This window comes from Pseudorasbora parva, chromosome 8 (assembly GCF_024679245.1).
Source record: "Pseudorasbora parva isolate DD20220531a chromosome 8, ASM2467924v1, whole genome shotgun sequence".
Lineage (NCBI taxonomy): Eukaryota > Metazoa > Chordata > Actinopteri > Cypriniformes > Gobionidae > Pseudorasbora > Pseudorasbora parva.
This window is the reverse complement of record NC_090179.1, coordinates 13,596,250-13,620,432: the sequence shown is the minus strand read 5'-3', so window position 1 is coordinate 13,620,432 and position 24,183 is coordinate 13,596,250. Positions and strand designations below refer to the sequence as shown.

Sequence of the window (24,183 nt, the reverse complement as noted above, 5' to 3'; positions counted from 1 at the left end):
TTACAATCAACAAATCAGCTGCCAGCTGTTTAATTTAAGTACACAATTAGATAATACCAATTTAGGTTAACCATTACCAAGCAAAGCTTCATTAAAAGATCACATTAGCAATTCAATTAAATTTAGTAAAAATGTATATAGTAAAATTTATTATAATAGTAAAAATGTTTATATATATATTTGTTGTCTGGATAATTTATGGTTTGACTGTATAAATATATTATGTAAGAGTTTGTTTTCAAACTTATTCTGAAATATAAGCTAATAAATCAAAATTAATATAAAAGAAAAATAAATCAAGGCTGAATAATGTTTATTTAATTTAAGTTTTTTTCAATACGGTCTCATTTTTAACATTAATTAATAACATGAATTAACTATGAGCAATATATATTTGTACAGCATTTCAAACGTTAACAAATTAAACCTGATTATAAAGTGTTTTTGAACAAAAGTTCTGAGCTGTTCATTTTTTTACACTGTACAAACTCAAAAGTTGCTTTAAAATTGGGTCAACCTAAATCTGTCACACAACCACAGACCGACGTGTCCTTCCTGCCATTACTGCATTTCCATGCCAGATGTTTGAGAAGCCTACCTTAACTCTTCTTTATCAGACAGATTCGCTGGTGAGAATCCTGTAAACTCAAATCCAACTTAAGCTCAAACTTCAGTGGGAACGACTTCACCAAGACATTGCTTATATAGCTGACACTTTATATTCAGGAGGTGGACAGACACATGGCTTCACAACAGGACAGAAAGCCTCCTTTCATTTTACACTTTCCTGGCAGCAGGTGGAGTACTTTGTTCCTTTTCTGTCGCTTCGAATTCTTTGGTCACACAAAGCATCGCTCTTAAACGATGTCTTCAGTGATGAGAGCTGCTTTTCTCCTCTTTCACGGCATTGTTTCTGGACGCTTTAAACCTCCCAAATACATTCTGTGTTCATGAAGCATATATAAGCTATGCACAATACTGTATACAGTACAAAAACAAACGGGTTCCCACTCTTTTTAAGCAGTCATTTTCCAGGACATTTTCAATTTTACTACAGCGAGTAAAACATGATGATTTGAGTGATAAAAAACTGTAAAAATGCTAAAAATAAATGAATAAATAAAAAACAGTTAAAAACAGTTAACTGGTTAACACAAAGTTGATTAAATGTAACAGAGCTAACCTTGCATTTAATGTAATTTTACAGTAAAATACCATTAAATGTACAGCTTTTAGAAGTGAAAAATAACGTTATTGTGTAATTTACAGTGAAAAAACATAAACTGACATTCCTAGAATTCCCTGCTTGACACTTCACGTTTGTTTTATTTTCGTATAAATAACTTTTTTAATCACTTATGTACATTAGGGTTTCATGTTACATATGATGTTGTTAAATTAATGTTTATTGCATTTTGTTTTTTAATATCATGTCTCACCATGATGCTGTTTAGTGTTTGTGTGACACTGTGCACCGTCTATATAGTATTGTCCTCCTAAATCTGCTTGTGATGAGCTTTGATTCATCATGTGACTCTCATCACCACTGTGATTGGTGGTTGTCAGTATATATCAAAGGTACATAAAAGGTTTTAGTATTTTTAATAGGTTGGTAATTTAACATTATTTCAGTTAATGAAATATGGTTACTTACTGTAAATTTAACTTAAATGTGTAAAACCTAAAATCCCGTATTTTTTACAGTAAAGTTCTGGCAACCACAGCTGCAGTTTTTTTACTGTAAATTTTACAGGGATTTTTATTCACATATTGCTCTCCATGTCTTACAGTTTATTGCCATGACTTAACTATAAAATCAGTTTTTAATATGAGCTCTTAATCATACATTATGACTATGGAAGCTTGTTTCCGCCACAGAATAAAAAATTAAAAAGTTAAAAAAAAAAATTAAATCTTGCTATTCATAATTTTTCCCCCCCAATTGCGATTTTCTCACAAAAAGTATTTTTTTCCCTCAGAATTGGACTTTATAACATGCGAGTTTATATCTCACATTTCTGAGTTAAGTAAGAATTGCAAGATATAGACTCACAATAGCGAGAATAAAGTCAGAATTTGCAAATTCAGACTTAATAACTCACAATTTTTTGTTTATATCTCACAATTCTGACTTTATCACAGTTATGTAAACTCGCAATTGAGATAAATAGTTTCTGCAACCAACAGTCATTTTTTTGGGCCAGTGTACTCTGTTTTTAACTTTAAAAAAATAGTTTTCCATAAGTTTTCCAGGACATTTTACATTGTCTTTAATTTTCAATGTGTTTACCAGGACTGGAAAATGTCTCATCAGTTTTCCAGGACGAGTGGAGCCCGACAAAGCAAACTGAAACTAAACTGAAGTTTGTACATTTTTATTTTGAGTAAAGAGATTCATAATGACTGGAAACGATGAAAAAGAGTGTCTCAGGATTGATACAGCATATCTATGCATAACATCATTTATATGTTATTATAATTTTGGCCTCTCATTCTATATCTTAACACTCACAACTAATAAGTATACTGTATGTCAAATAACTAAACATATAGTACCGCATTTTAGTTACATTTGTAATGATATAATAAAAATTGTATTAATCATTGAATTCATTGATTAAAATTGTGTAAAAACACAGTTTAGGTATTCCATTTGAGAATATTTATTTTTTTACAAACCAACAACTGATCCATTAAACATTTTGTCATCAGTAATGTAGCACATTGGCACAATAAGAGTTTATGAACACATAACACAAGTAATAATTAGTTTTGTGAAAAAGAAATGCATATAGATTAATATAATTAAATAGACTTAATAGTTAAACAGGTTTTCGTGCATCTTTCAATTTTGAGATTTTGGGCTTTTTAGCTTTTTGTAAAGTTTTTTTTAGGCTAGTGGAAAGAAACATCCAAAATATACTTTTAAGTGTATCTTTTATAGCACTTTATCAATTTTCTCAGAATTATTATTATTTTCTCCTGCTCTGACAATCTCCACATCAGCAGCACACACACACACACACACACACACACACACACACACACACACACACACACACACACACACACACACACACACACACACACACACACACACACACACACACACACACACACACACACACACAACTTTACAGTTTTATCTATATTCTAAAGGGTATCCAAAATCCTCAAAGTAAAAACAATTGACTCTAATTATGAATACTGTATGTCTTACTCCAATGGTCAGGATTTTGTTCTAGAAAGTTATGGAAAAGAGTGCATATTTTAATTAGATAATGCCTCTTTTGCATATTTAAACACATTTATTTTATTTTTTTTTGCAAATCAACATAATCAATCAATCAATCAATCAATTGATCGATCAATCAATCAATCAATCAATCAATCAATCAATCAATCAATCAATCAATCAATCAATCAATCAATCAATCAATCAATCAATCAACTGGGCAAATTGATTGATTAATTCCTATATATATATATAGGAATGCAACAATACAGTTAGTCCACGGTTCAATACATACCTCGGTTTTTAACCACGTTTTTTCGGTGTGGTTCGTTTTTTTTTTTTTTTTTTTGCTATTCTATTCTTAGGCGACAGGAACAGAAGGGTCAAGGAGAAAATGTTTTTATTCCAATACTCTTTCTTTATTTTACTTAAAAGACTTAAAGCTACACTGTGTAACTTTTTTAGTTTATTCTTAGCTAAAATCACTTAGTTCTTTCAAAAATATATGTGCTCATTAATGTATATTTACTTCTTTCAAGTAATAATGTATTCTCGTAATTTTATAATATACCATTGAAAATACATACGGGTGAGGGTTCGGATGGCGGTCGCCATGTTGCTCCTCCATCTTGAAAGTACATTTGCCAAAGAGGGACATACCCGTAAATTCAAGCGCCGCCTTTCGCGTTTTTACACTCGATGGCACTGTGTCGAATGTGAAGAGGAGGATTGCTTGAGGCTGCTTTATGATGATGGAGGATCACTCTTAAGCCCCTTTCTAAATGCACGTCGGACCCGCAATATTCCCGGAACATTGCCGGGTCGCCTTCTGTGTAAAAGCAACCACGTCCCGGCATTGATTACCGAATTCGACCCGGGTCGGGGACCTAGTAACATTGCGGGATATGTATCAGTCGCCAAGGAAGCGGAAAAGAGAATTAAGACGGCAACGCGACAGGCAAATCAACAAGACAAAAGTAAATATTGGAGTGGCCTTTCCAAGATGGAAAGAGCTCATGAGGAGCAACGAATTTAAAAAGCACGCCGACGTTTCCTGCTTTCTTCTCAACAGGTAATATTAATTCAGCCTATTTGTGTATATTGGAAGTTTTATTGTTGCTTGGCTGATTATATCATGGTGTGCTGTGCATAACACTAGAACGACGTCTAGGATAGTTTTCCTCGCGTCAATGATGAAAAAGTATTGTTTACCTTGTAACATAAATCCGTGTTCTATGACGGATAACATGAGATTAATATTTTAATTGCATTATAATTTGTTTGCCGTACGCTAGTGATGTCATACAATATACAGAATAACGATAGCACTGATAAAAAAAAGTTACTTTACTAAGATTAGCTTGCATTCGTCTGGGAACCTGATAGCTGATGTTAGCAATGAACTGGTTAAAAATAACGAAAACGTAAAACTATTATTCATTTTACATAGATTAATTTGATCATAGATCATTTGGCAAATTAAATAACTGCAAATTATAATAGTTTTCAAAAGTAACCTCATCACTTGAAGCAACACTCACCGAAGAGGTCGAACTGGAAGCCATGACTAAATCGGCCACCGTAGGAGTTGAAACGAAATCGAAATTGAGAGGAACAGAAACTATTATACACTGGATGGTCATATACCTTTACACCACTAGATGGGGGAAAATATCACACAGTGTAGCTTTAAAAACCCTTACTTTAACTTAAAACTTTACTTAAAAAAAACCCTTGTACACATTCCCAGTGTATTGTATAATATATATATATATATATATATATATATATATATATATATATATATATATATATATATATATATATATATATATATATATATATATACATATATATATATATATATACATATATATATATATAATTACAGTGGCAGCTCAGAGATGTACAGTAGGCTAAAATTAAAACTATATCTTTCAATATACAACATTGATTAAAAGCTACTGTATTAAAGGTCTTTTTTTGTTTTGTTATTTAAATCATTTAAGAGTTGAACTGTTCCTTTAGCGTGTTCACTAGGCTGCTGCTGTCAAATGAAGACCTGCTCGCATCTCATATACAGACGCACACGATTTTACTTTCACTTTAGACATAACCGACTGCGTTTGTATGTTAACCTGTGTATATATGTGTAGATACGTATTGCGTGTATTTGACAGCATCAGTGCAGTAAGACTGTCCAGTAATCACTTGTGTTTGACAGAAGTTTAGTGCGTGTGCTTCAATGTACAACTGTGCATAAGCACGCAAATGAAATGTTTAACCGGCAAGTATGGAAGTAAAACTGTGCCACTAGATTTTGAATTCTAATTTTTAGCACTGAATTTTTTTACATCGAATTTTTAACACTGAATTTTATTTTGCATCTAAATCAGACTTTGAATTTTAAAAGCCATCGAATTTCTAGCTCTGTTTTTTTTTTTTGCCTATGACATTTTTTCAATGTTTTAAAAAAAATCAGTGTAAAAAGAAATTCAACGTCTCAAAAAATTCAGTGTGAAAAAATTCAACGTCTCAAAAGATTCAGTGTAAAAAAAAATGAATGTCTCAAAAGATTCAGTGAAAAAATATTCAGAGTCAACATCTGGGTAACCAAGGAGAAGCAATCGATCCCTGTATCAAATCATCCAACATCCAGCCAATCATTTACGCTCCATTGGTCATGAGTAAACTCACCGAAGCGCCATCGTGTGTGTTCTGAGCCATGCTGCTGAGCTCTGGAGCTCACCTGAAGTGAACTTCCCCGCCTTCCTGTTTCAGCGTCACATGACCAATGGAGCGTAAATGATTGGCTGGATGTTGGATGATTTGATACAGGGGATCGCTTCTCCTTGGTTACCCAGATGTTGACTCTGAATATTTTTACACTGAAATTTTTGAGACGTTGAATTATTTTACACTGAATCTTTTGAGACATTATTTTTTTTTTACACTGAATCTTTTGAGACGTTGAATTTTTTTACACTGAATCTTTTGAGACGTTGAATTTTTTTACACTGAATTTTTTGAGACGTTGAATTTCTTTTTACACTGAATTTTTTTAAAACATTGAAAAAATGTCATAGGCAAAAAAAAAAAAACAGTGCTAGAAATTCGATGGCTTTTAAAATTCAAAGTCTGATTTAGATGCAAAATAAAATTCAGTGTTAAAAATTCGATGTAAAAAAATTCAGTGCTAAAAATTAGAATTCAAAATCCAGTGGCACAGTTTTACTTCCATAGGCAAGGCTTTAAAACGCGGCTAAACACCCTTTAGTGCATATGACTGGATATTTGCACATATCAGCGCGTAGACTCACAGGCACACTCAAACAGAGCCGAAATAAACTGAGAGAAATATTTTAAATGGAGAGACATGGAAATAATTAATTAAATGCAAAACTGAAAAAACGCAATTCACCAGCGCGTATTGAACCGTGAATGCCGTACCGAACGGTTCAATATTATATTGAGTATTGTGGCATCCCTAATATATATATATATTTACCCTATTCACTGGTCTTGACTTAATGATAACAATAAAACCATACTGATCGTCTAAAAAGTGATTTGACTCTTTTGTGTTGCCAGATCTTGCTATAAAAAAATGAAGCCTGCAATAAACAGAGATAAATGAAAATTCTTTATATTTAAAACAAGACTAAAATATCATGACCCGCACCTGCCCACTTTATCTCCATAAACTTGATCGCATTACGAACCAAATCCAACAAGCCCAAAAATGCGTATAATAAGTGAACATGGCAACACTTCGAGAGCTTCAAGACATTACAAACTGAAACATAACACGACAGCTCAGGAGATGGTGGTATAGTTTAAACCGTAGAACACAATGAGTCGCTGTTATATTTGATCAAAAATAGCAGGACGAGACGAGACGCATGTTATCACTGTCAATCATCGCAATTTCGGGAGTGAGTCTTGCTCTGTACAAACATGGGACAATTTAAAGGGTTAGTTCACAAAAGATAAAAATACTGTCATTAATTCCTCATCCTCATGTTGTTCCAAACCCGTAAAATCTTCATTCATCTTCAGAACACACAGAGCCAGAAAGTGTGTGTCTTTCAGGTGGCAACCCTGTTACGGCCTTTCTGGGCCTTGAAAGTGTTAAATAAATAGCTGTCTATGGAGGGGTCAGAGAGCTCTCATATTTCATCAAAAACATTTTAATTTGTGTTCTGAAGATGAACAAAGGTCTTACGGGTTTGGAACGACATGAGGATGAGGAATTAATGACAATATTTTCATTTTTGACTGAACTAATGTTTTAAATCTGGCTCTCACTCCTGAAACTTTATACAGTGTGTATGTGGTCAATCATGTGTCTTATATTCTAAAGCCATGTAGTTAATGATATTATTATAATTTTTATTATTATTATAACCTATTTATTTTTTGTGAATTTAACTGTATGCATTTCAATGTGTGCTTTGTTTAAATGATATCTAGGCAAATACATTTGAATATCATTATACAGTGGAGTTAAAAACTCATGAAAAATCTATACATGGCATTGCATTAGATAACAAAATATCAAACCACATGCGCCACCATGGCATCTGTAAACAAATGATGCTGGATCTCATCTCAGAGCCAGTGTTATTTTAGTACCATTGATATACTATTGTAGTTTTTGTAACATATTTTGAATAAAATAGTTTTTATTTTAATTTGAAAGTTATAGGGCCCTGTTAATAATATTTTAACAATGGTCTAAAGCGCATGGCTCAAGTGGGCTTAGGGTGTGAATCCACCTTTGCTTGTTTAGCAACGGGAAAAATGGTCTAAAAAGTCATGGGTGTGTTTTGGGAAGTCAAGGGAAATCTCCCTTTCCCTTTGAAAGCCATTTGCGCTCACACTACGGCGGATTCGCTGCAGGGAATTTGTTTGGGCGGAAAGACTGAATGCTTCTCCAGAGAGGAATCCTATTATTTTTTAACATTTCAAAAAGTTTTGTGTGCTGCTGTGCATAATAAGCAGAGTGTATGCGCATCCGCTTATAAGCGCATATTACTAACGCGCCCTTTAAATAACACACAAAATACTGTTGAAAATAAATACGCTATTGACTTTAGAGCAGGTTTTTTTTGGTCAATGGCGCAGTCTTTTTCAACACCCCAACAATGTGCCTGAACACACCTGGTTTTCAGACTAGCACACCCATGGGTGAACAGATGGGCACGAGTGCATTTAAAGGTCCCGTTCTTCACGATTCCATCTTTCAAACTTTAGTTAATGTGAAATGTTGCTGTTGGAGCATAAATAATACCTGTAAAATTATAAAGCTCAAAGTTCAATGCCAAGCGAGATATTTTATTTCACAGAAGTTCCCTTTCAAAGCCTACAGCGAACGGCCGGTTTGGACTACAGCTCTGCACTTCCTTCAGGAATGGCGTCACTAGAACCGTTTGTTGACTAACCCTCCGCCCACAAGAACACGCAAAATGGGGGCGTGGTCTTGTTGCTCTCCCACGTGGAGAAGAGCGCGCATTCAGCGCTTGCATCTCCCCGTTATGGTAAGAGGCGGGAACTTTCCGGGCAAAGTGCGCTAAGCTGCTGTCCAGTCGCAACACGGGAAGTGCTGGACCAATCAGAACTCGTTACGTGTTTCTGAAGGAGGGACTTCATAGAACAAGGAAATCATCAGGCCGTTTTTAGGACAGAGGAAACAGCGCTGTACAGATAAGTAAATTGTGTGGAAAATACTGTTTTTTTTACACACGAAACATGAACTCATGTTATATTGCACACTGTAAACACAATCAAAGCTTCGAAAACACGCGAAGAACGGGACCTTTAATATTTAAACAACGTAGTGCTGGACGTGAAAATGATAAGTGCGCTATCATTGCGCCGCGTCTGGTGCTGCATTGCGCCGGTGTATGATATGGTGTATGATTAGTCAGTTTGTTGTATTTTTATTATTAGTAGATTTGAGGGGTTTTATTCCAATTTCCATTTTACTTTCATTTTATTTTAGTACTTCAATTTAAAATAAATGAAAGTGAGAAATGGTGTCTTGGCAAATAGCTGAGATAGACTCATTGTTTACATTTTATTTATTTCAAGTAATGAAATAATGTTTTTTTTTATCATTTTAGTTTCAGTTAACACTATCCCTGCTCAGAGATTACTTTACATTTCTGAGCTATTTTTGCTAAGACTTTTAATCGTCTGGTGATTTGTAGTGGATGAACAAACTTCTTTCTGTGCTGCTTAGTTAGATTATTTTGTTATCTAATGCAAAGACATTCATACATATTTAAGTGTGGCTTATGTGTCAAAATACTTTCTGTGGTCACTGTAGAATTGCCAATTGTCGCATCCCTTTGTGCTACTGGACTATGAAAGATCCACCGCGAAAGGAAACTGCAATGTCCCCAGCCAGACTGGAAACTACAGGGTGTTTTCATCAGCCGTTTGAAACGGTGAGCGTTAATTGTTTGAGTGATTGACAGAATGAATGCTCCATCAGCAGACTGTTTTGAAAGAGAGAGTTCCTCTCTCCCGCCTCCCCGCTGCGAGATAAGAACCCTTCTCTCCCAGACCCACGAGCATCTCCAAGTTCACCGCCACACATGGTCTGAATAGCTTAAGAGGCTCAGATGTGCCTCGCCTGTTCAGATGTAAACAAACCGGCTGCTGCTTCTCTGAAGGCTCCTGTTGAGAAGCGCTAGTCTCTGCGGTAGGATGTCGTGTGCAGGGGAGGAAGTAGAACAAAAGAGCTGGTTAGTACATGATATCCGCAGCTCCTGTGCTAACATCAGACTCTTTGGCCTCCTGAAAAGGGAACTGGATCCCGGCCAGGCGGATGAGCAAGGTGCTGAGACCGTGCGTGAGGAAGGTGAGGAAGATGAGCCAGAAGGATCTGTCGTACCTCTCGCTTTGCGTCTTGTAGACGAAGCTGCCCTCATTGAAGTTGAAGATGTCCTCGGTCAGGTGGTGCAGTTTGACCTCAGAGGAGAACAGAATGAGGACCAAACAGCCACAGAAACCTGTCAGGAAATATAAGAATGAGAAAAAGCTGTTCTTCAAGGAAGCTTGTTTCCACAAGGGAATAAAAAATGAAAAAGGTCATTTGCAAATGTTTATCTCACAAATCAGACTTTTTTCTTGCAACTTGTGAGTTTATGTCTTACAATTATGAGAAAACGTCAGAACTGTAATATATAAACTTACGATTGCAAGTTTTTAAAGACTGTATTGCAAGATATAAATTCAATTCTGAGTAAAAAAGTCAGAATTGTGAGGAATAAACAACAATTGTATTGCATACTTACTTACTCCCATACTTACTCCCGTTTTTACTCCCATACTTAATTGATTCCATACTTACTCACTCACTCAATCCCGTATTTACTCACTCACTCACTCACCCAATCCCATACTTACTCACTTATCCAATCCCATACTTACTCACTTATCCAATCCCATACTTACTCACTCACCCAATCCCATACTTACTCACTTACTCAATCCCATACTTACTCACTTATCCAATCCCATACTTACTCACTTATCCAATCCCATACTTACTCACTCACCCAATCCCATACTTACTCACTCACTCAATCCCATACTTACTCACTCACTTACTCCCATACTTACTCACTTATCCAATCCCATACTTACTCACTCACCCAATTCCATACTTACTCACTCACTCAATCCCATACTTACTCACTCACCCAATCCCATACTTACTCAATCCCATACTTACTCACTCACTTACTCCCATACTTACTCACTCACCCAATCCCATACTTACTCACTCACTCAATCCCATACTTACTCACTCACTCAATCCCATACTTACTCACTCACCCAATCCCATACTTACTCACTTACTCAATCCCATACTTACTCACTCACTTACTCCCATACTTACTCACTCACCCAATCCCATACTTACTCACTCACTCAATCCCATTCTTACTCACTCACTCAATCCCATACTTACTCACTTACTCCCATACTTACTCACTCACTCACTCACTCACTCACTCAATCCCATATTTACTCACTTACTCAATCCCATACTTACTCACTCACTCAATCCCATACTTACTCACTCACTTACTCCCATACTTACTCACTCACTTACTCCCATACTTACTCACTCACTCACTCCCATACTTACTCACTCACTCACTCACTCACTCAATCCCATACTTACTCAATCCCATAGTTACTCACTTACTTACTCCCATACTCACTCACCCAATCCCATACTTACTCACTCACTCAATCCCATTCTTACTCACTCACTCAATCCCATACTTACTCACTCACCCAATCCCATACTTACTCACTTACTCAATCCCATACTTACTCACTTATCCAATCCCATACTTACTCACTCACCCAATCCCATACTTACTCACTCACTCAATCCCATACTTACTCACTCACTTACTCCCATACTTACTCACTTATCCAATCCCATACTTACTCACTCACCCAATTCCATACTTACTCACTCACTCAATCCCATACTTACTCACTCACCCAATCCCATACTTACTCAATCCCATACTTACTCACTCACTTACTCCCATACTTACTCACTCACCCAATCCCATACTTACTCACTCACTCAATCCCATACTTACTCACTCACTCAATCCCATACTTACTCACTCACCCAATCCCATACTTACTCACTTACTCAATCCCATACTTACTCACTCACTTACTCCCATACTTACTCACTCACCCAATCCCATACTTACTCACTCACTCAATCCCATTCTTACTCACTCACTCAATCCCATACTTACTCACTTACTCCCATACTTACTCACTCACTCACTCACTCACTCACTCAATCCCATATTTACTCACTTACTCAATCCCATACTTACTCACTCACTCAATCCCATACTTACTCACTCACTTACTCCCATACTTACTCACTCACTTACTCCCATACTTACTCACTCACTCACTCCCATACTTACTCACTCACTCACTCACTCACTCAATCCCATACTTACTCAATCCCATAGTTACTCACTTACTTACTCCCATACTCACTCACCCAATCCCATACTTACTCACTCACTCAATCCCATTCTTACTCACTCACTCAATCCCATACTTACTCACTCACCCAATCCCATACTTACTCACTTACTCAATCCCATACTTACTCACTCACCCAATCCCATACTTACTCACTTACTCAATCCCATACTTACTCACTCACTTACTCCCATACTTACTCACTCACCCAATCCCATACTTACTCACTCAAGTAAAAAAGTCAGAATTGTGAGGAATAAACAACAATTGTATTGCATACTTACTTACTCCCATACTTACTCCCGTTTTTACTCCCATACTTAATTGATTCCATACTTACTCACTCACTCAATCCCGTATTTACTCACTCACTCACTCACCCAATCCCATACTTACTCACTTATCCAATCCCATACTTACTCACTTATCCAATCCCATACTTACTCACTCACCCAATCCCATACTTACTCACTTACTCAATCCCATACTTACTCACTTATCCAATCCCATACTTACTCACTTATCCAATCCCATACTTACTCACTCACCCAATCCCATACTTACTCACTCACTCAATCCCATACTTACTCACTTATCCAATCCCATACTTACTCACTTATCCAATCCCATACTTACTCACTCACCCAATTCCATACTTACTCACTCACTCAATCCCATACTTACTCACTCACCCAATCCCATACTTACTCAATCCCATACTTACTCACTCACTTACTCCCATACTTACTCACTCACCCAATCCCATACTTACTCACTCACTCAATCCCATTCTTACTCACTCACTCAATCCCATACTTACTCACTCACCCAATCCCATACTTACTCACTTACTCAATCCCATACTTACTCACTCACTTACTCCCATACTTACTCACTCACCCAATCCCATACTTACTCACTCACTCAATCCCATTCTTACTCACTCACTCAATCCCATACTTACTCACTTACTCCCATACTTACTCACTCACTCACTCACTCACTCACTCACTCACTCAATCCCATATTTACTCACTTACTCAATCCCATACTTACTCACTCACTCAATCCCATACTTACTCACTCACTTACTCCCATACTTACTCACTCACTTACTCCCATACTTACTCACTCACTCACTCCCATACTTACTCACTCACTCACTCACTCACTCACTCAATCCCATACTTACTCAATCCCATACTTACTCACTTACTTACTCCCATACTTACTCACTCACCCAATCCCATACTTACTCACTCACTCAATCCCATTCTTACTCACTCACTCAATCCCATACTTACTCACTCACCCAATCCCATACTTACTCACTTACTCAATCCCATACTTACTCACTCACCCAATCCCATACTTACTCACTTACTCAATCCCATACTTACTCACTCACTTACTCCCATACTTCCTCACTCACCCAATCCCATACTTACTCACTCACTCAATCCCATTCTTACTCACTCACTCAATCCCATACTTACTCACTTACTCCCATACTTACTCACTCACTTACTCCCATACTTACTCACTCACTCACTCACTCACTCACTCACTCACTCACTCACTCACTCACTCACTCACTCACTCAATCCCATATTTACTCACTTACTCAATCCCATACTTACTCACTCACTCAATCCCATACTTACTCACTCACTTACTCCCATACTTACTCACTCACTTACTCCCATACTTACTCACTCACTCACTCCCATACTTACTCACTCACTCACTCACTCACTCAATCCCATGCTTACTCGCTCACTCAATCCCATACTTACTCACTCACTCTATCCCATACTTACTCACTCACTCAATCCCATACTTACTCACTTACTCAATCCCATACTTACTCACTCACTTACTCCCATACTTACTCACTCACCCAATCCCATACTTACTCACTTACTCAATCCCATACTTACTCACTCACTCAATCCCATACTTACTCACTCACTCAATCCCATTCTTACTCACTCACTCAATCCCATACTTACTCACTCACTCACTCAATCTCATACTTACTCACTCACTCACTCCCATACTTACTCACTCACTCACTCACTCACTCACTCACTCACTCAATCCCATACTTACTCACTCGCTCAATCCCATACTTACTCACTCAATCAATCCCATACTTACTCACTCACTCAATCCCATACTTACTCACTCACTTACTCCCGTACTAACTCCAATACTTACTCATTCCTGTATTTACTCCCATACTTACTCACTCACTCCCTCAATCCCATACTTACTCACTCATTTACTCCCATACTCACTCACTCACTCACTCACTCAATCCCATACTTACTCACTCAATCAATCCCATACTTACTCACTCACTCACTCACTCCCATACTTACTGACTAATTTAATCTCATATTTACTCACTCACTCAATCCCATACTTACTCATTCACTCACTCACTCACTCCCATACTTACTCACTAATTTAATCTCATATTTACTCACTCACTCAATCCCATACTTACTCACTCACTCAATCCCATACTTACTCACTAATTTAATCTCATATTTACTCACTCACTCAATCCCATACTTACTCACTAACTTAATCTCATATTTACTCGCTCACTCAATCCCATACTTACTCACTCACTCTATCCCATACTTATTCACTCGATTAATCCCATACTCACTCACTTAATCAATCCCATTCTTACTCACTAATTTAATCTCATATTTACTTACTCACTTACTCCAATACTTACTCGCTCACTTAATCTCATATTTACTCACACTTACTCCAATACTTACTCGCTCACTTAATCTCATATTTACTCACTCACTTACTCCAATACTTACCCGCTCACTTAATCTCATATTTACTCACTCAATTACTCCCATACTTACTCACTCAATGAATCCCATACTTACTCACTCATTTAATCCCATATTGACTCACTCCTTTACTCCCTAATTTACTCACTTACTCTCGTATTTACTCCTACTTACTCATTTACTCCCATACTTAATTATTTAAATACTTACTACTATACTTACTCACTCATATACTTCCAGACTTACTTCCTCGCATACTCACCCACTCTCATACGTACTCACTTATTTACTCCCATGCTCACTTACTACCATATTCCCATACCTACTAACTCACTTAATCCAATACTTACTCCTGTACTCACTTACTGCCATATTAACTCACTTAATCCCATACTTACTCCTGTAGTCACTTACTGCCATACTAACTCACTTAATCCCATATTTACTAACTCACTGCCATACTTACTCACTTATTCCCATACTTGTTTACTTGCATACTTACTCACTCCCATACTTACTCCTGTAGTCACTTACTGCCATACTAACTCACTTAATCCCATATTTACTAACTCACTGCCATACTTACTCACTTATTCCCATACCTGTTTACTTGCATACTTACTCACTCCCATACTTACTCCTGTAGTCACTTACTGCCATACTAACTCACTTAATCCCATATTTACTAACTCACTGCCATACTTACTCACTTATTCCCATACTTGTTTACTCGCATACTTACTCACTCCCATACTTACTCACTTACTCCCATATTCCCATACTTACTTATTTACTCTCATACTTACTCACTTAATGCCATACTTTCATATTCCAATACTTACTCTCATGCTTACTCACTAATTCCCATACTTATTCACTCATTTACTCACATGAAAGATCCAAAACTTGATTTAGTTTAGTCAGTATAACATTCCAGCCATGCTTACTATGTTCACAATTTAGCAAAGACATATATCTCTCTTTTTCTCTATATTTTAATATATTCAGTATGACATGATGAAATTGCTAGCTACATGAAATCAGTAGCATATTAAGCTTCAGAATTGCTATTATCTCTAAGGTTTACCACAGAATGCTCTCTTGCCATCACTGCAAGTGATCCTACTTTATTTTTTGACTTAATGGTTCAATTGTGTGGACAGGTCAAATGGCCTCCATCAGTCCAAACACAACAGAGGCACCTGACACTAGAGATGGAGTGGAAATCTGGCCAGTTCCACCAAGCGCATTCATTTCCATCACTTTATTTATTTATCATGCAATTCTCTCTTCTCAGTATAGCTGAGCTCACTTTCTCACAACTAACAGATTAACAATCAACGAGGCTCGTTTCTATCGTGGTTCAGTATAGACCCTGTTTGAGTGGATGTATGTGTGAAATATTTATCATATACAGTCTTCAGGATCTGGACTTTCTCTCAAGATTCAAGAATTCAAGCATCTATAGACCTGGTAAAAAAACTTAAATTGCCAAAATATTGCCAATGACTCTTTCAATTTCAAAACATGTAAATGCTTGAAATTAGTTTTATATTGTTTAATATTACGTATTGTTTTTCTTATAAACTTAAGTACATGTTTAATTTTATTATATTTACTAATTACTTACATTTACTAAATAATTTATATTAAAAAAATGTAAATTGATGAGTTGGACAGAACAGTTAAAGGGGGGGTGAAACACTCAGTTTCAGTCAATCTCATGTCAATCTTGAGTACCTATAGAGTAGTATTGCATCCTTCATATCTCCGAAAAGTCTTTAGTTTTATCATATTTATAAAAGAAATATGGGCTGTACCGAGTCTTTCCGGAAAAAACCGAGCGCCTGGAGGCGTATCGTGTGGGCGGATCTAAAGAATGATGAACGCGCAAAGCTGTGACGTCCTCAAGCGTGGAGAAACCCATCTATCTCAGCTAATACAGATAATGATCCACAATCAAATCTGAGGCTGAAATAAATTGAACAGGAGAAACGGCAACATCAGGATGTCCATCTCTGTGGTATGTACTGTATTTAGGGGCCTTTGTGTGCAGTTTATGAGGACATGATTCGGTTTATGGACTATTGTATGTGACTAGACCTTAGCGGTAGCAAGCAAAACGGTTTTGCACGTCAGAGTCAGACTAGTGTAACGTTATACAGAACAACAATGGAGTAACCGTTAGCGCATTTGAATGACGAAGCACGCGATCGTATCGTTTACTGATGTTTACTCATGCGACGGTAGCCAATAGCAGAGACATTTGAAGTTGATTTACTCACCGGCATCTTCCAAAGCAGGACCGCTCTGTCAAAAACACACTTCTTTGGTATGATTTGGTGAAGTCCTGTGACAGCAGTGACCGTGGAAATCCACTTTGCGACGCGACTGAAGCGATGCCTTGAAGCTTCCCGTCATTTCTGCGTTCAAATCGGTTCAAATGCAGCGCTGCCTTCCCGGAATGCTGTGCTGAAGCCGCTCGACGTCACCCATAGGAATAAAGTGTAGCACGGCGCGCCACATAAGTGTTCACGGACGACTGGATCTGAAGCTGAGAGACTGTTTACAGCGTGCATTTCCTCTCTCTCCCTCTAGTGACGCGCGCGCACCCTTCCGGGAGAAGAGCCTGTACAGCCCATACAAGGACCTTCCGCTCTATTTAACGTCAAATAGACCCATACTCGAAAAAAACTCGCCGAAACTTGTGAGAAACCGGAAGGAGTATTTTTGACACAGAAATACTCCATCAAACGTCCAACATTAGTTTTTGAAACTTTGTCTATGTTTAGGATGGGAATCCAAGTCTTTAAAGGTGTAAAAAGCTCAGTATGCATGAAACAGCATTTCACCCCCCCTTTAAAGTGATAGTTCACTTTAAAATGAAAATTCTGTCATCTTTTACTCACCCTCAAGTTGTTTCTAACCTGTATGAATTTCTTTCTTCAGCTGAACACAAGGAAAGATTTTTTGAAGAATGTCAGTAAACAAACAGTTAACTAGAGCCATTGACTTCCATAGTATTTGTTTTTCCTACTATGGAAGTCAATCGCTCTAGTTAACTGTTTGGTAACTGACATTCTTCAAAAAAAATTCCCTTGTGTTCAGCTGAAGAAAGAAATTCATACAGGTTAGAAACAACTTGAGGTTGAGTAATGGATGACAGAATTTTCATTTTAAAGTGAACTATCCCTTTAAGGAAATCTGCCATATGGGGACTGTTTCAAAGCATCCCAGGATGAAGTTCATGAAGTTGGTTGAGAGACTGTCCAGAGTCAGAATCAGTTAAGTTTTAATTTTAATTTTAAGTTATTCTACTATACAATTGTATGTGGGAAATAGTAATGATAAATAATAGGTAGATGTGACTGTGTCAAACATCTCTGCTTGTGTGTGTGTGTGTGTGTGTGTGTGTGTGTGTGTGTATGTGTGTGTGAGAGAGTGTGCTTTTGTGTGGGTGCCTGTATGCTTGTGTGCATGTGTGTTTTTGTATGTGTGTGCATATATATGTGTGTGTGCTTGTGTTCACGTGTGTGTGTTCCTGTGTGTATGTGCCTGTGTGCATGCTCATGTGTTTGTGTGCGTGCTTGTGTTCCAATATGTGAGTGTGTGCGTTCACTTGTGTGTGTGTGTTTGTGTGCTTGTGGTCACGTGTGTACACACGCACTCGTTTGAGTGTGAGAGAAAATTTCCCCACAAAGATGACAATATCCAAAATCCTTGTCCTTGTGTCGACATTTTTGTCCCCCATGAGGGAAACGGCTTATAAATCGCTTATAAATCACAAAATGGATGTTTTAGTATAAGGAGATAGAAAATATAGTTTGTATCAAAATAATTGTGTGTAGAGTCCCCATTAAAACATCCCATTGTGTGTCTGTGTGTGTGTTGGAGCAAAGTCTTACAGCTTATCATGTTCCAGAGGTAAAGGCCCTGGGGTCCGTGCAGTGTCTCATATGGGCTTCCAAAGGCATTGTAGAAGAAGAACGCACAGGACACAGAGGAGAAGACGATGAGCACCGCACAGAAGAAGATCACGCTCACATGTAGACTGGCTGGAACCACATCCATCAGGTCAGGAAAAACTACACAGGGTAAAAAGGTTTCTAACATGATCACCAGAGTTAGATGTAAGGGAAGCTTATGAATCATTATGATTCATAATGTGAGTAAAACATAGTTTTTCATTCATATTCACTCTCACTAGCTATTGTGAGTGACTGTTACGTGTGTTTCCTTTTGACTGATCATTAAGATTCACTGAACATTTTTTGTAGAAACAATTTTCACTCAGAAATTGCTAGTAAATTTCACAAAGAATTGCCAAATAATACAATGAATTAAACACGAACGACTGAAGTAGAAAACTTAAAATATTTTTTACAGTGCAAATGAAAAATTATGAAAATTATTAAAAGTAATCTCTGTTAATGTAATATTAGCAGTATTTTTTTTTTTATTGTGGGATGCTTGGACATGTCCCAAGCAGTTTAATGTTTGTGACAATGTCAGCATTTATGTGGATGTATTTATGGATGCAATATCAATGTCAAAGACACATTTCTGCTCTGTGACAAACTGAATGGACAATAAAACTAAACTAAACTTTCTGTGAAGAGAACCACAGAGAATTAGAGAGAGAGTTACACTGATCAAAGATTCCTCATTGTAAATTAATCTGTGTCAAGAGTTATGCAAAACCGCCATATAACTCAATAGAACTGCTGCACAAGCCTGTCGAATGTCCATCTTAAAACAAAAATATGTGAATAAGATGCACGTTTTGGGCACTTATGACAATTTCCATGCATCTCCTGCATTCCACTTATGCATTTCCATGCAATATTCTTTTGTTGTGCTAAATGTCTGGCTCTGGAATCTGGGCCTTTTCCAGATCCCATTAGGAAAGAATGCTGTTGTACATGAAGCTGTCATAAAAGATCCATCAGTTCACATTTAATGAGACGAAGATAAAATGAAGATTAAACAACTGAAAAACTGAAAATCTGCACTTGGTTGTAATGAATCAGATGTCTCTTAAAGCAGCCCATTTGACTCATACATTATAGTTCTTTCGAGGGGATTTACTTGCCATGTGATGTGTGATGACATTTGGAAGATACAGGAACAATTTTCCAACGCATTAGGTTGATGATGACTGAAAATAAGGGTGTGTGTGTGTGTGTGTGGTTCAGGTTTTCCCTATGCTATGGGGACAAAATGTCCCCATAAAGATGGCAATATCCGAAATCCTTGTCCTTGTAGGGGCATTTTTTTTGTTCCCCATGAGGGGAAAAAAAAAAAAAATTATAATTATATTATAATATATATATATATATATATATATATATATATATATATATATATATATATATATATATATATATATATATATATATATATATATATATAAATAAAAATAATTTGAAAGAGAATGTTACAGTGGCCGCAAAACGTATTTGGACATTTATTTAATAAAGGAAATTAAATCTTCAAGGTGATGATACACAGGGACATTTTTTGAGCAATGTTGCTGGGCAATGTTGTCATCAACGGTCAACCAGGTGAGACACAAAGCCCACGACCGATCTAAAGTATACAGAACGAAGTTTGTTCTCGAACTTTGCTCTAAAACTTTATGATGGCAGTGACGGGGTCCAAAAAAGTGCATCCATCATAAAAGTACTTCTGTATTCAACTTTAAGAAAGAAAGTTGAATACCGAAGGAGGTCTGGAGGTAGCTAGATATTTTACTCTGTACCGTGTTAAATATGGATATCTGTGTCTACACCAAGTGCAAATAGCGTGCCTTGTCTCCGTTAAATCTTTGAGAAACAATCTTTGGGCCAAACAAGATTAAAAATTTTATATATATAGAGAGAGAGAGAGAGAGAGAGAGAGAGAGAGAGAGAGAGAGAGAGAGAGAGAGAGAGAGAGAGAGAGAGAGAGAGAGAGAGAGAGAGAGAGAGAGAGAGAGAGAGAGAGAGAGAGAGAGAGAGAGAGAGAGAGAGAGAGATGAGATAGATAGATAGATAGATAGATAGATAGATAGATAGATAGATAGATAGATAGATAGATAGATAGATAGATAGATAGATAGATAGATAGATAGATAGATAGATAGATCGATCAATCGATCTTTTATGATGGATGATCAAATTCACTATTTTTGAGCTTCAAACTCATTGGACCACGCCAAAAAAAAGCTTGGAAGCGTTTGGATATTTATTCATATAACTCTAATTGTGTTCATCTGAAAGAAGAAAGTCATATACACCTAGAATGGCTTGAGGGTGAGTAAATCATGGGGCAGTTTTCAGATTAAAGAGAACTACTCCTTTAAAGGGTCATGAAACCCCCCTGCTGCAGCGGTGTTTTTTCACACCTTCGATTTGAAAAAGCTTGTTAAAAGGGGAGTGGTCGACTGTGAAAAGGTGGGATGGTATTGTGTGGAAAGAGGGAATGTTTGCATAAATAGGGGAGTGTCTGTCAGTATAGGTGCATTAAGATTAGAGATATAGCAGCAGCAGACAGCGGTTCTGAGACATGTTCTTGGTTCACGTTGGCATTGTTTACCACAGTGAGATTAAATGAGGGATGAGTACAGCGAATGAGAGAGCTATGAGTGGCGTGCAGCAGAGATCGCAAATCATTCAGCTCTTCTAAGTTCAAACCAGCATAGTTCAGTGAGAAATGAAAATAAATGTTATTCTGCATGACGAAATATTTTGCAAACGTGATAAAACTATATTTGTCCAAATATGCACGCTGTTTGGCAAGATGAACAACGCGCCGACGTGATAAGAGAACGTGAACCCCAACATGCGATGTGATAGAGATGTGTAATTCTAGATCGGTGTAAAAGCGAAGGGGTTTGAGGCTAGTCTCGACCGCGCATCTGAAGCACAGAGCGACGCGCGCTGGGTTGCGTGACGATCCGCACGGTCACTCGGCAGCTAAATCTATATTTGTCCAAATATGCAGCACGCTGTTTCACTAAGAGCCCGAACACATGCGGTTTAGTGCATGTCTGTGACCACAAATAAAACGGAGAGGACGTGGCTTTTGTTCATTAGCCTACAGATTACAGATTGGTTATTTTACACTCCTGACATAGATAACGTTAGTCAACGCTTGCAGGTTCGGCGTGCGATTCCTCAGGTGAATTTTACTTTACCGAGCCTTTGTAGCAAAGGCTTCCACAGACGGCGCCGGTTACAGCTCGCTCGGCGCCCTTTCTCTTACTTCGTATCAGCACAACGCAAAGCTTTCCTCCGTGACTTTTCCGCACGCTGCTTCCAAAACTTCCCCACCATATCTCTACAATAATGATGGAAGACGAGCCTGACAGAAGTGACTGTCTCATACATATTAAATAAATTATCTTGTACGCATACTACAGCGCAGGGATTGGACTGAATGAGCTTTATGTCATGAATATATATCGAGAATCGCTCGGAGCGGTCGACGTCAGCATGTGCCCAGCAGCCCATACTTGGGCCGAAAAGGCCGTGCCGACGTCAGCATTTGTGACGTTGCTCCGACTAAGCTTTTCAAACCGGAAGACAGAAATCGCTCTGAAAAATGCAAAAATAATTATTTTCACATATTAATACCATTAATGAGTACCCTTAGTGTTTTCAATGATGTGCAGCCTATACATATCTGTTTACATCTCAAAAAAAGTGTTTTGGGGTTTCATGACCCTTTAATGCTTAAAAAATTATGCAAAAGAAGAAAAAAACAAATCATAAAAGCAGTTCATTTGACCCATATAACAAGCCTTCTGATACCATATAATAACTTCAGGGGAACCACATTTTAAAAATGCATTAATGTCATTGCATTTGATACACAAATCACAAAGAGTGGCACTTGCACACACATGCAAGAGCATGGTCTGCAACAAAAGACCATCTTCGATTTGCATAGCATGTCTACTGCTTTGAGATTTAACAAACATTTGTGAGTTGTTATACCTGTTATACTATTAAATGCAACGGCAACGGCATTGGTGGTAGCCGACAAGCGTTTGTCCAGATTACCAGGCTACTTTTGGAGGCGCATATCCACATGTACTTCTTGTAATTTGTCTTTACTCTTAGGACAATTAAGTGTGGTTGTTATTATAGTAAAAGTTTAGTGTGCCTAACCATGGATTTTTGGCTAATTTACCATTTACATAACCACAGTTTTACAACAAATACCATGGTTCAACTATGGTTAGAGTAGCACAGCCATGGTTAATTTGTGGTCACCACGGTTTAATTATAACCATGTTTTTTTGTTTTATTTGTGGTAAAACCATGGTTCGTTTTTGTAAGGGCAGTGTTATATGAGAACAAGAAGTAGATTTTTCCTGGTGTGTTTTTAAGACTTGTCATTAGTTTAACTTTAAGATGATTAGTTCACTTACACGAGATATAAAAGGGTCTGTCTCCCAGACCACACTGTTTCATCCCCTTGCCGTGGAAAAGTCCGTAGTTTGCCCTTCCGATGAATTTGTCCAGCTCTGCTCCCGACGCGTTGACGATCTGTGCGCCCGTCTTGCATAGAACAGTCGCTTGAACCCAAAACGGAGTCCCCATCGCAGCTGCCACGACCAGAACACAACCAAAACAAAGCACCCCACCAATAGAGAATATAATTTTCTTTTGACGGCTCGGCATTGTGTCAGACACGGCGACGAGCACAGCCTCACTAATCAATGGATATCCACACGTCAATCTTCCCGTAATCCAATATGGAAAAAGACATTGTGCTGTTGTCGATTTCCCCTCAAGTCTAAAACCATATTGTGATCTCTAATGCTGAAATGCACATGTTGAGAGAGTAAAGTTGTGTCCCAATGTCTTCTCTGGATAGTGTTACGCCAGGCGCGTTCACTGACTCCGTCACCAAGCGACCGGGAGAACGTCTCGCACCAGTGATCGGGCATGATGTGACCTTACACTGGATTGGTTACTAGATCAACAACCCTGGCGCCAATTAATAAAGCAATTTCACTGCTACAGTTGAACTTTAAATATGTTGTTCATCGTGTGTGATATGATGGAGGATTTATGGATAGTTATAATG

At 37.5% G+C, this 24,183-nt stretch overlaps 1 protein-coding gene across 1 annotated transcript; it reads right to left on the bottom strand.

Moving 5' to 3' along the window:
- Positions 1–6,437: 6,437 nt before the first annotated feature.
- On the bottom strand, positions 6,438–23,965 carry clrn1 (clarin 1). The gene is made up of 3 exons (XM_067451598.1): positions 23,522–23,965; positions 19,011–19,190; positions 6,438–10,254 (listed from the first exon to the last, which is right to left on the bottom strand). Exons 1-3 carry the CDS (start codon positions 23,772–23,774, stop codon positions 9,989–9,991), a joined length of 699 nt encoding a protein of 232 aa, XP_067307699.1. The 5' UTR covers positions 23,775–23,965; the 3' UTR covers positions 6,438–9,988.
- Between the last annotated feature and the right edge of the window lie 218 nt (positions 23,966–24,183).